Here is a 12697-nt window from a genome sequence, read left to right on the forward strand (position 1 = left end):
TATTTTATCATTCCCCTCCTAGTACGGACAATATTAATTTCTGTGGGATGAGCATATGGAGAAATGATTATCTACTTCGAAATGTTCTCCCGATATTAATAACATCAAGATCATTAGAGCTATAAAGATTACCTGGATAACTGTTGAGTATTAGCTGTAAATGGTTAGAAAATTTAGTCACTGCTAACCTCTTCACCTCCCTTCCCTAGTTCACATCCCATCCGTGTTCCCCCACCCCCAGTCCTACTTCCCTCGTAATAGCAAGCGTATTTATTAAGCTTTGCAAATGTATGTGGTAAGTTAAAATGTTAATAAAACGTCTCAGTCCGAGTAGTTTCTTCTAAAATAAAAAGAGCTTTAAACATGAATTTAAACATTGTAATGCATCTGCCATGGACGCAGCCATGTGCGGTACAGTTAACGTGACCAGCTTATTCTAAGACATGATACAGAATAATACGAATGCCATTTTCACATATACTTTATTCAAACACATACATACATTCTTTTAACCGCTCCAGAGCATTAGGGGTACTGCTCTGAGTCATTTCAACGCTTGATATTTTACGTTGAGTGATTATAACAGTTTGATTGCTACTTATTTCTGCATGAACTGGCAGGAACGTAACAAAATAATTAAAGAGGGAAATTATACATACAGCTTCTATGCAAAAGCTAGAAGGACATATATTTCTGTCAGCAAGTGTAACATGTAAGCTTGACTAGATTTTTAAAACTTGTAGCTTTACTATTACTACTACATTTTTTCTGAAAATAATACAATTTAGTTCTGAATAAATCAAACAGTCTTAATGTTTCGACTGAGAATAACAGGTTACTACAGTTTGGTTGATGAATTTCATGAAACGAAATAAGGAATGTACTAATGGTTTCAGCCCTAATGATCATAATTAAACAAATAGCTAAGCTTTTTGTTTGCAGTACAACCTTCAATTTTATACATGTAAACATATTTATAGTCCATCAACAAGAATTCCACATATATGCCAATGTAGCGGGCTATCTGATTGGTCAATCAGCAAACGGCAGAAATATCCACAATTCTTAATACTCTTTGTTGCGTAATGCTGTACAAAAATGCAATGCTTCTTTTTGCTTCAGATCTCTCACAGAATGTTTTAATGTGTTAGATTGAAAAGGAGATTAGTTTTGTATTTAAGAATTATAAATCGTGTGGTACATTGTCATAAAGTTAAAAAGAAGAAGTCATTTCTCCTCTAAACAATTACTGGTAAAAAGATATATATTTTCTACTGTAAAGCAATAATTCTCAAATTCGTAAATATTTCTTTTCTATAATTCCTATATTCATTTTTACGAATGTTTAAAATGTTAAATATTTATTTCTAATTAGCACAAATTTTGAGAGATCAGAGGAGGGTGCCCAATTTGTCCTTGGTATTAGTTCGCACAAGGTTTTTATCGGAAAAATAGACCAAGGAGAACAAAACAAGTTAGAGGTGGGATAAATGTCAGTTAGAAAATAGGTAAGAAAATAATAACGTATTATTCTGTATGCATGTACTTCAGTCGAGAGTTTGTGTAACTGACGCGCATTGATTCTCGTGATCATAGAATTTGATTTAACATGAGAATGTCTCAATATTTATGCCAGTTTTTGTTGTACGTCAGTTTCATTAATAGTTGTTTCTGCAATGTTTTTTACTTCAGTCGGTAGAATAAGTTGTGCTTAATATTTTAAATCAAATAAATGTTAAAAATTAGTGAGCCATTTTTAATTTTTAAATATCAATAAAGATATAAACATTTTAAACAAACAGGTCCACCAGTTAGAAAATAACCGATATGAAGCACATTTTCAACTAAACCAATGTGTGTCTTGCCGAATTGGACAAAATCATTACAACAAAATGTTCCTGACGAAATTTTATTTTATAACGAGATATATAGCTATCGACAAGCAGTTTCCTGGTAACAAACGGACAATACTTCCAAACATAGTTTGCTCTTACAAGCAGCAACATGTATTTATTACACTGACTCATTTTTTTCACCTATATTTGCTATTCTGAAGAAGATGTAGCAAGAACGATAAATTATTCGCTGGCTTATTCTTTAATACGACAAAATTGCTAGAAATGATATTGGTCGTTTTAACAAATGTTTGTGTTCCATTCTGTTGAAATAAATCTAAAATGATTGTTATCGATAGTTTTGTACACTAGTTAAAAAGGGGTTATGGTAACGAGAAAGGGTTATCTGCCTCAATCTGTATCTTGAACGGCCCTTATAAATATAATAGTAGAGTCATTGAAAAGGTCCAAATATTTTTTTGTACAGATGCAATAATTTCATATATTTAGATGTATTCAGATGAAGATGTGTTTGAACATTAGGAAAGAACATAACGATAGATACATGAAGTCTTAAACGTTGATTGCCGATTTAATTGAAAAGGTACCTTTCAGTTAAAAGAACATTTTCCGGGTAAAAGTTGCAGAAAATGGAGATGTCTTTGGGTTAGAACTATGAAATAAGTATGCCACATTTGGTTCCAATTTTTATAACGAGGATAAGTTACAGTTTGCAAGTGTAACAATTGTAATGACAAACCTATAACAATACAACTAGACATAGGAATCCTCGTCAATTAACCAACCAAGACTACGCATATACAGGGCTGATTGTCAATACGAAATCTGAATTGAACACTTTTAATTACATTTCTAACGCTGAAAACTAATGTTTGTGGATTGTGAAAATAGTTGACATTATGCGAAAGAACCATGAAAAAGAATTGAAGAAAACAAACTGTTATAGTGGGAGAGACAAAAACGCTTTGCAAATTTATCGCACAAGACAAGAAGGTTACTGAGTACCAATCCAGTGTCTTGCTCACATGTACACCTCAGTAACTATAACAGGCTGATCTGGTGGAAGGATTCGAACACTCATCATTCTGGTAGCATTGCATTTGGTCGAAGTAAGTGTAGCTACAGAATGCTAAATGTCGCGAGGCAGTTCTATATCGGAAAACAATGAAATAATGCGCTTGAGAATAAATGTAGATACAGATCTTTGTCTGGATATTGTTTTAGAAAAGTATTTCAATAGAAAAGTTAGTTGGCACGTTTTTTGCTTTAATGTGTGTGGTTTTTTTGTGTGTTGTTCTAAATCAAAATCAGTGTGTGTGTGTGTGTGTGTGTGTGTGTGTGTGTGTGTGTGTGTGTGTGTGTGTGTGTTTGAGAGAGAGAGAGAGAGAGAAAAATTTGGATTTTTAACGTAACTTTAACAAATTTTCAGTCATACCGCTGCGATGTATGCAGTGTTGCATTTTCATAGTGATTAGTAGCACTGAGGCATCATAACGCAGAACTTGAGCATCATGCTCCACCCAGTCACATTATCCTGACACAAGACCGACCAGTCCTAACAATAATGGGCACCAAGCGAGGCAGCTACTAGCACCGTGTTTATGTATTTGGTATGACTCGGTCGGGGTTCGAACCCATCACCTCCTCCATCCGAGACGGACGCTCTAACCAATTAGGCCATCGGAGCTGTCCAATGTCATTTTGAATATCTCTTACTGATAAACCTTTAGTAATAACATCTCCAGCTTTGCGAGGTTTTTAAACTTTACATATGACAAATAGCCTTGGACCTTGAGGTTATTGTAAATGTGCTTAACACTTAGGAAAGAAATTTGATTTTGTAGACAAAATGATTCCAACGCGTGTATCCTGCTTATATATCATTTTTTTAAAACAAATAATTCATGCTTTACTGATAGTCAATGAATTTCACCGCAGCAATAATCAAAAAACCAACAATTAACGCCAAAGCTTTTCGTAGATCTCGAGATTCGTGAACTTCCCGAAAGATAATCTCAAAGAATGTTACATACATAAACGTTCCCGTTGCAATACCCTGTAATATGGCAGATGCAAGGTCTCTCGAAAGGTTGTCTATTCCGTCCGCAGAGGTAATTAAGATTCCTAAAATCATTCCTAATGGAGAAACAACGGAAAAGAGTGTCAAACCCCCCAGCATCACAATAATGGAAGGACTGGTTTCAACTAGTTTTAATCCTGCGCTGAAAGACACTATACTTTTGTGAACGGCAAGAGCTCCTAGAAGCTGCCAGACCTTGGAGTCCTCTTTCTGTAGGCCCAATGCCAGACCATCAAACACCATGTGGAGGGAGAGAGCGATAAGAAGAATTAATGTCCTCAATTTGGTGAAATTCGTGACAGAATCATCGATTGCCAAGATTTCTTCATTATTTGAAAATTCTTTCTTAGTATCGTTAGAGTCTTTTCTTGTTGTTCCGTACTCTCCGACATGGTTTCCATGATCACAAACCTGGCTAGCTGATGTTGCAGCAGCTTCCGGAATAGTGTAGCAAGCAGATGGTTCGTCTGAAAAGTCATGTGGTTGGCAGGGTTCCTTTGGGATTTCATGTGCCTTGGTAAATTCCGCCTCCGTTTCGCTCTTTGAGACCACTTTAATTTGCCTTTCGCTGCTTTCCTTCCCACTTAAATTGTGTATCTCACCGTTTGAACTTTGACTTTCCTTCTCTATTTCTATTGTCATTTGCACTCCATGAGACTCTTTCTGACAAGGCGCCTCTTTCACTTTTTCTCTTTGGAAAGTCTTGACACAGCATGCGGCCCCAATATTTTCAATCAGGAGGATAAGGAAGAAGCCAACTCCTAGTAGGGATTCCGTAATAGGGTACTCCTTAAACTGGGTGTTAAACCCTCTTTTCTCCACCTCAAGGAGGACTTCCTCCATTATTTCTAATGCCTCTGGAAGCAGGTTCATGATGGTAGTGGCAAAGAACACCCCTCCGGAAAAGCAATTTAAAATGCTCAAAAAGGTTTTATAGTTTTCCGAATTTTTGATTCGTTTCCCTACAAATTTAAAGATCAAATATGGCAAAAGTCCAAATAAAAAGGAGATTGAAAACAATACAAATGTTCCCGAAATTTTGGCTACAGAAACCATTTCTTGCATGAGAAGTACTCTAAAGTATTGTCTTACTTTTGCGATAGCTTTTCCACCATTTGCTCATCTAATCAGGAATCTACTAGAATCCTATACAGTGTTTGAAAGTACAACATTACAAGTTTACTTTAAAAACTTTCCATCACTTTTACAGAAACAAATATAATGTAGAGTTTCTCCTTGTCTCCAGCGAATTTCAGTCGGAAGTCAATACCAGTTAATGTAACTCATTTAGTTAACACATACTATTATCAGCAATGTAGACGTTGTAGCACATGACCAGAGTTTAGAATCACAATTTGCACAACCACAAGCGTGACTTGATAAGATCCAGGGTTTCACATAATCTGTATCGCTGGGTCAAACAGGACACAAATGAAGGGTATATCTACCATAGCCGTACCGACAGGAGTGCTCCTAAAACACGGCTAAGGCCGGTGTGTATTTCTTGATATCCTTCCTTAATAAATACATGAATAATTTAACTAACGCTACCGGAGTGAGGTTTTCGTACTCTCTTTATTCCTTTTGTAGTTTTAGATCTTAGGGACAACGGTATCAATTAATTGCTAATTATTAAAATATTAATTAATTCATAAGTAAACAGCACTTCATAATGGTACTGCTTTTCCCCTTAAATTTTCTTGCATCATTAGATATATTATATATATATATATATATATATATATATATATATATATATATATATATATATATATATACTAAAACCAATAAAATCTTTCAAAATTCTTCAAATTTATTCTTTTCTTTTGGTAGATCTAAAATGATTTAGGCTTATAAGTATCTTTTCTTTCAAACAATAAGTTTCATGTTCTTTACTCAAAGTTAAAGAAATGAGTTAATACGGTGCAACTTTACGGTGGCAGATGGATGTGTACATAGTTTCCCGGACTAGACTACAAAATGTGAATTCTGTTCAATACCCCAATGGCAATCTTATCACACGCTTCTATTTTTATCCGCTCCACATGTGCTGTGGTCAACAACTAAAGCCACTCTTGCTACGTGAGACTGCAGGAACACATACTAATTTATTTCCAGACACTAGCTAGACTTTATATCAAACATAATTGGACTAGATTTTCGCACTAGATATACCATCAATAGAATTAAAGATCTCTCGATCGATCTCTCTCTCTCTCTCTCTCTCTCTCTCTCAAATGATGAACACTTTTCTGTGAAATCATCTAAGACGTTGTTGAACTCTTATCACTACTGACTGGCGACTAAATTTAGTTTGTAGGCAACATGTAAAGGATCGTAGTAGGTTCCCCTATCATCCTGGTATGAAATCACATCGGACCAAAGGGTCTGACCTCTCCCTCTCGTCTTGGAGTGATCATTATATTTATTTGGCTCATAACCATATCCCAACTCTTATAGATACAATTGCAAAAGGTTTAGCAGGTGCGAAGCATTACACACGCGTAATGTATCCATGTAGCCTCCACAATCCTTAACGTAAACGTAAGAAACTGCTAGAAAACTCGTTTACGTCCTTTTTCGATAATATTCTGGGATGTTTGTTTCTTTAGTAGAAACAATGTATCAAACTGTCATGCGATACTCTATGAAACAAGTGATCAAAAAATCAATTTTGAATGAACTATGAACTCTTGCCAATCACGTTTTGTTCTTGTTGGGAGTTTTTTGTTGTTCTTATTGTTCTTTTTTTGTTTGCACCAGAGTTTCTTCAGTTAAAATAAAAGCGACATCTAACTCAGTACTCGGTCACCTAAGTTCAGCTGAAACATGCATTGTTTGTCACACTGTTCCTACGTGAAATGTGAATCAAGATGGCCTAGACAAGTAATGATTGTGGTGGTACAAGGTTAACCGTCTACTTCAAATTGACCCTAATGTGTGCACGTATCACGTATATCTTTCTACACATGTATTCTTATGATAACCTTATTACCTACTCATGCAACATAGTCTTCTCGACAGAACTGAAACATGGATGTATGTTATGTATGTAGTCTTTTTTATTTCTCCTTGTTCGTTTAATTTATGGGTTAATAATATTAATTTATGTCCCCATTTGCATTTCAAAATTGTGCATCAACCATTTTATAGAAGACGAAATGCATGTATGTTTGCAAAATTTCACTTACGTGATTGCTATCTCAATTGATGGGAAATGCCCTTGTTTATTTGACTATGAAAATAAAGAAAAAATAATGATAGTTCAGCGCTTTTAGATGCTCTTTATTCTTAAAATATCATGTCTAATATTATCAGGTGCCATTTAAAATCGATACTAAACTTCTTTTAGGTAAAGGATTTTATTTAGATTAATATTAAGATGATGCAAAGAAAGATACACACAGTTCTGAAATACGATGGACAGCAGTATGGAGAGACCTGAACTCCATCCATTTGTCTCTCTTTTCCAATAATCTATCTTCATATATATCTTCAGGCAACTCTCGTAACAAAGACATTCATGAAAACGAAATATTCGAATTCCGAAACAAACATGATGGAAGCAAACCTGTTCAATGGAAGATTTGGTTTTTTGACAGGGATATTGGCTTGTGACAAATAAATTAAAACAAGCTTGCATATTTCCTTTTCATATTGGGAATTTTCGAACGATATTGTCATTCATAGGCAGTTTTGTTTTACCTAAAATATATAAGAGAATACAATGTAAACATTTCAATTTGAGTAAAAACTACCCTTAAATGTAACAAATTTAGTAAGATATTTAAGCAATAAGTTGCATAATGATATTCTTTAAGTGTGAATATATTACGCATTACAGCTAGTGTGCTTTTTGTTACTTTTTGTTTATTTGCCTCCTCATCCTGCATCAGAATACGTGGCTAACCAAGATTCGTCGACTTTCATATGGTATTATTCTGAGCCAGTCTTAGGTCGATTGGACCGATTTGACCCAATCGGGCCGCGTACACTCACATCAGCCCCACGCGTTAGTAAATTATATATATAGAGAGAGAGAGAGAGAGAGAGAGAGAGAGAGAGAGAGAGAGAGTAATTCTAAAAGCGATGGAAGAAAATGTTAAGTTCAATATCATATTAAACTTGTTTAAAAATTGATTTCCAAAAGCCTCGCTCCGTTGGGGCCTCACTTGAAAATCCAGCGGGCCCCGCTAAATTGATTCTAATCGGGCCCCGCGTTTGCTAAGGCAGTTACTGGTATTATAGATAAGGCAGGTCGCCTCACATCAGTGATCTGCGAAAATTTTGTCACTCGATATAATTTTAAAACCAGGCTTTTGATTTTATCAGCTTTACTTGTATGTCCGGCAGTTATTTAAAACTTTCTTGTTATATCTTCCATCTTCGATCTTTCAAAAGCAAACTAGTGACCTTTCTTTGTGGGATACCCAACTCCTTACGTTACGAATAAACAATGTCCTTCAATAAAAAGCTGGTCAAACATGTCGAAGGGAAAGTGCAATAACTCCCCAAAGCATGCCCTATCAAGTATTGTAGTGCACGAAGGACTGCACGATTAGTAAGTTTGAAATTCTAATCTGTCTAGGATTTCAAAATTGGGTTGGGGGTGACTTGCTGTTGTAATTATTATGGCAGAAAGACTACATGCAACGCTTCGAACTAAAGCTCGTTGGAAACTGCTTGGAAACCGAAAACAGTTTCCAAATTTACCGATGTATAAAACATTTCACATCGGTATCACGTGACGGTCGATAGCCAATTAAACTGCAAAACACGTCACAGTCAATATCCAATTGTACTGCTAAAAACTCGGACAATTCATTACAATTAGAGTTATAGTGAAAAAATTAGCTATTTATGGTTTCGTAAGCTTGTTGCAATGGGACTTTGATAACGATGAATCTGTATATTGAACGGTCCTGATGAAGAAAATTGAATAGCCGCTTAAATGGCCGATAATCTTAGAAAAAAATGTTGACCGATACAACGATTTTCGGATAATGTAATGTCTTTAGATATTATATTAACATAATGAAATAATATGGTTGATAATCTAGATCTTAAACATTGATTAATAATTAATCAAATGTAAATTTTAAGTACTGAAAATATTTCCTCAGTTAAATAATGATCATGTTTGCTCAAAAATGGACTTACCGAGTTAAAACAAAAAAAAAACTATATCTCAAATTTGGTTCGAATTTGTCATAGTAGGGGAAAGCCACAGTGTGCAAATACAACATTTTTATCACGAACGACCTACGAAAGACCTGTAACTTAATAAAACTTGACATAAACATCATAATTGAGTCAGCCAAGACTCCACAGTTACAGACTGCATTTCAATTTTAGTGTCATAAAAAAGCATACAAGACAAGAGCGGAAGTTATACATCAACCAAAACCTTGGAAATACACAACCTTTCACTGTGAATTTATTATCAGATTTAAGATATTAATCATTGATAACTATCTAATCCTATTAGAAATCGAAAATTAAATTGTAATAAATAAACGCTTCTTCCTTTCTGCTTCTTTCCAACAATACGCTATACTTTGTCATATAACCTCTAGGACTCGTATTTCAGATCAGTACGAGATGTGAATAAATGGCTGTTCATTACATTTCCAACGCGGGTGCTGTGAAAAAGAATGCCTGTACATTACAAAAGTATCTTTATATACTATGTAAAAGCACCCTCAAAAACCAAATGAAGGAAGAAACCCTATTGTTGCCTTGGGGGAAGAGAACACTAACCACCGAGCAGCAACTGTTCCACAATCAAAGAAGGTATAGTGACGGGCGAAAATACCTTTCCTATTAAGGAAATGGAAAAAACGTGATGTAAACATTCCATTTATTTACGTTGGGTTTATTTTCCCGTAATCAACAATATTCATGTTTATTAGTCGCAATTATTTTTTTTTAAAGTAATAATAAGTATGAATAGGTCCAAAACGGGGAAATTCAGATGTCAGGAAGCCGTTTGGAATTGGAAAAATATGAAATGTTCCAACTTATGTCACGTGTTTAGGCTTGAATAAAGAGTAACACAAGAAAGAGTGAAAACAACAAGCTTTGAAAAATACAATAATTTATTACGCTGGAAAAATTCTGTAAATTTGAAAAAAATACGAACTTACAGTTTTATAGAATCGAATCCAAAAATAAATCAAGAATAATCCACGAATAAAATTTTTGAAGTCCTAATAACACAATATTCTGATGATTTCTAGTTCGAATCCCGACAAAGAATCCAAGATGGAAAACGATGACGTATGGTGAAATTTGTAGTATTGAATTCTACAGTTTTTGTAGAAACAAGAATTATCACTCAGGTTTCTGATAGCTGAATAAATTTGTATTAAAAAACTGTACTTGTTCAACAATTGTACATGAGCATGCGTAATTTTCAGAAAAATAACAGAATTAATCCTTTTGAATCCAAGTAATTTGAACTACTTCCAATCCAGGTAATTTGAAATAACTCCAAAAAGCACAACACACAACTTCCAGTGTAACAACCCAGCTTCAACTGAGAATAATTCTCCAAATCATAGGTTATATCGTCTTCATGTAAACAAGGGGTCACGTCTTCGTGTTATAGAAGCTTATACAAATTAAGTACTTGTTAAAGATCACGTCTACCAAGTGTGGTCCTGACGAAAACCAATAATTTTACTCTAAGAAATAAAACTAAAATAAAATTGTTGACATCTTAAACACGAGGTCCCATCATGACTTAGACAACAACCAATCATTTTTTTCACAAAATATTGTTTACGTGGTTGCTACAAATTTTGAATCAAGGTAAGGATTTAGATGAACACCTGGTGTTTATAAAACGAACAGTCAAGGTCAAACTGTTTTCTGAAAAAGTATCATCTCTAGTGAATAAATTTACATTACAGCATTATGTAATGAAAAACAACAAAATAAAACTGACAAACAATTAAAATGAAATAAATATATATTAAATCAGATATAATTAAATCAAATATACATAACAATTCCCCCATAAAGAAAAACAAAGATTTATACATAAAGCTTTCTTTTTACCACATACTATTATACATGAGGTTAAAAGGAACTCATATAAATTGCGCAGTGTACATAAAATAATACATTGCTATACACGGGAATGTACGTCTTCTATTACATTATCTTTTCCCTTGACGTGCCTGATGTCAAGATCATATTCCTGTAGCAACAAACTCCACTTAGCAGTCTTTGAATTTTATTTTTCATCTTCCCGATGAAAGTAATAGGGTTGTGGTCACTAAATACAATAATCGAAGAAGGAGCTGAGCTTATGTAAACTTCAAAATGTTGTAATGCTAATATCAAAATCAAATATTCCTTCTCGATTGCTGAATTAATTTCTTAGAAAAATAGCACACTGGATGATCATTACCATTTTCATCTTTTTAAATCAAAACTCTTCCAAACCCAACATCACTCGCATCAACAAAAATTTAAATGATTGGCTGAAATTTGGAGCTGTAAGAACTGGCACGCTTTGAAGTATGGCTTTCAACTTGTCAAAAGCCTTCTGACATTTTTCAGTCCAAAGGAACTTGCTTTTCTTACTCAACAAATTTGTCAGGGGTTCAGCAATTATAGCAAAATTGGAACAAAATATTCGATAGTGTCTGGCCATACCTAAAAATTGCATCAGTTGCTTTTTATTAACAGGCACGTGAAATTCAGAGATAGCCTTTACCTTAGCATCTATAGGTTTAACTTGTCCATGTCCCAAGATGTGTCCTAGAAACGTTAAAATAGCCCTACAAAACTCACTTTTAGATAAATTAATTGTCAAACATGCATCAGTGAGTCTGTCAAAGAATTTCCGAATTATTGCTAAATGTTATTTCCAGGTGTCATTGTAGATATCATCGATTTAAGCATCACAATTGTCTAGACCTGAGGTAATCATATTCATGAGACGGTGAATTGTACTTGACGACCCTTTCATCCCAAACGGCATTACTTTATATTGGTAAAGTCCATCTGGAGTCACATATGTCGACATTTTCTTTGATCTTTCCGTTAGTGGAATCTGCCAAAATCCTTTCAAAAGGTCAAATTTGGTGACATACTTGGCTTTCCCGAAATTTTCATTCATCGATTCCTGGTAATGTGAATGAATCTGTTTCATTTCCACACTATTCACCTTCCTATAACCAGTACACAGACGGAAAGTCTTATCAGGTTTTGGAACAAGTATGCATGGTGAACTTCAGTCACTTTTACTGAGCTCTATAAAATCATTCTCCAGCAAATATTGAATTTCTTTTTTCAAGTATTCCTATTTCAGAGGATTCATCATGTACGGGTGTTGTTTCACAGGTTTGGAATTTACAATTTCATCGTCATGAAAGATTTTGTTTGTGCTTGTAGAAACATGTGGAAATAAGTGCTCATATTCATACAATAACTGTTTAAGTTCATTTTTTTCTTGCTCTTGCAAATGTGAAAGTTTCTGGTCCAGATCTTTCATAATTTCACTCCAATATCAGTAGAATCCGATAATATTCCTTCACTTAATTTTTCACTGAGTGGGACAGGTAAAACTAAATTAATTGCATTTTCGACCTGGTTATCTCTTTTAATACACCCTTTTAGCATATTAATGTGACAGAATTATTTTTGTTTACGCCTGCCAGGAGTATTTACGATGTAATTTAAATCATTTATTTTCCTGTCAACTGTGTAAAGAATATAACACTTGGCCTGAAGAGGATTTTTGTGGTAA

At 34.4% G+C, this 12697-nt stretch overlaps 1 protein-coding gene across 1 annotated transcript; it reads right to left on the minus strand.

Annotated features, from left to right (window-relative positions):
- Nucleotides 1–3239: 3239 nt before the first annotated feature.
- Nucleotides 3240–5398, minus strand: LOC149807802 (zinc transporter ZIP3-like). Its single transcript, XM_089946261.1, has one exon. It carries the CDS (start codon nucleotides 4999–5001, stop codon nucleotides 3766–3768), a length of 1236 nt encoding a protein of 411 aa, XP_089802387.1. The 5' UTR covers nucleotides 5002–5398; the 3' UTR covers nucleotides 3240–3765.
- Between the last annotated feature and the right edge of the window lie 7299 nt (nucleotides 5399–12697).

Source organism: Sinohyriopsis cumingii, chromosome 1, assembly GCF_028554795.1.
Source record: "Sinohyriopsis cumingii isolate HCF-2022 chromosome 1, ASM2855479v2, whole genome shotgun sequence".
Classification (NCBI taxonomy): domain Eukaryota; kingdom Metazoa; phylum Mollusca; class Bivalvia; order Unionida; family Unionidae; genus Sinohyriopsis; species Sinohyriopsis cumingii.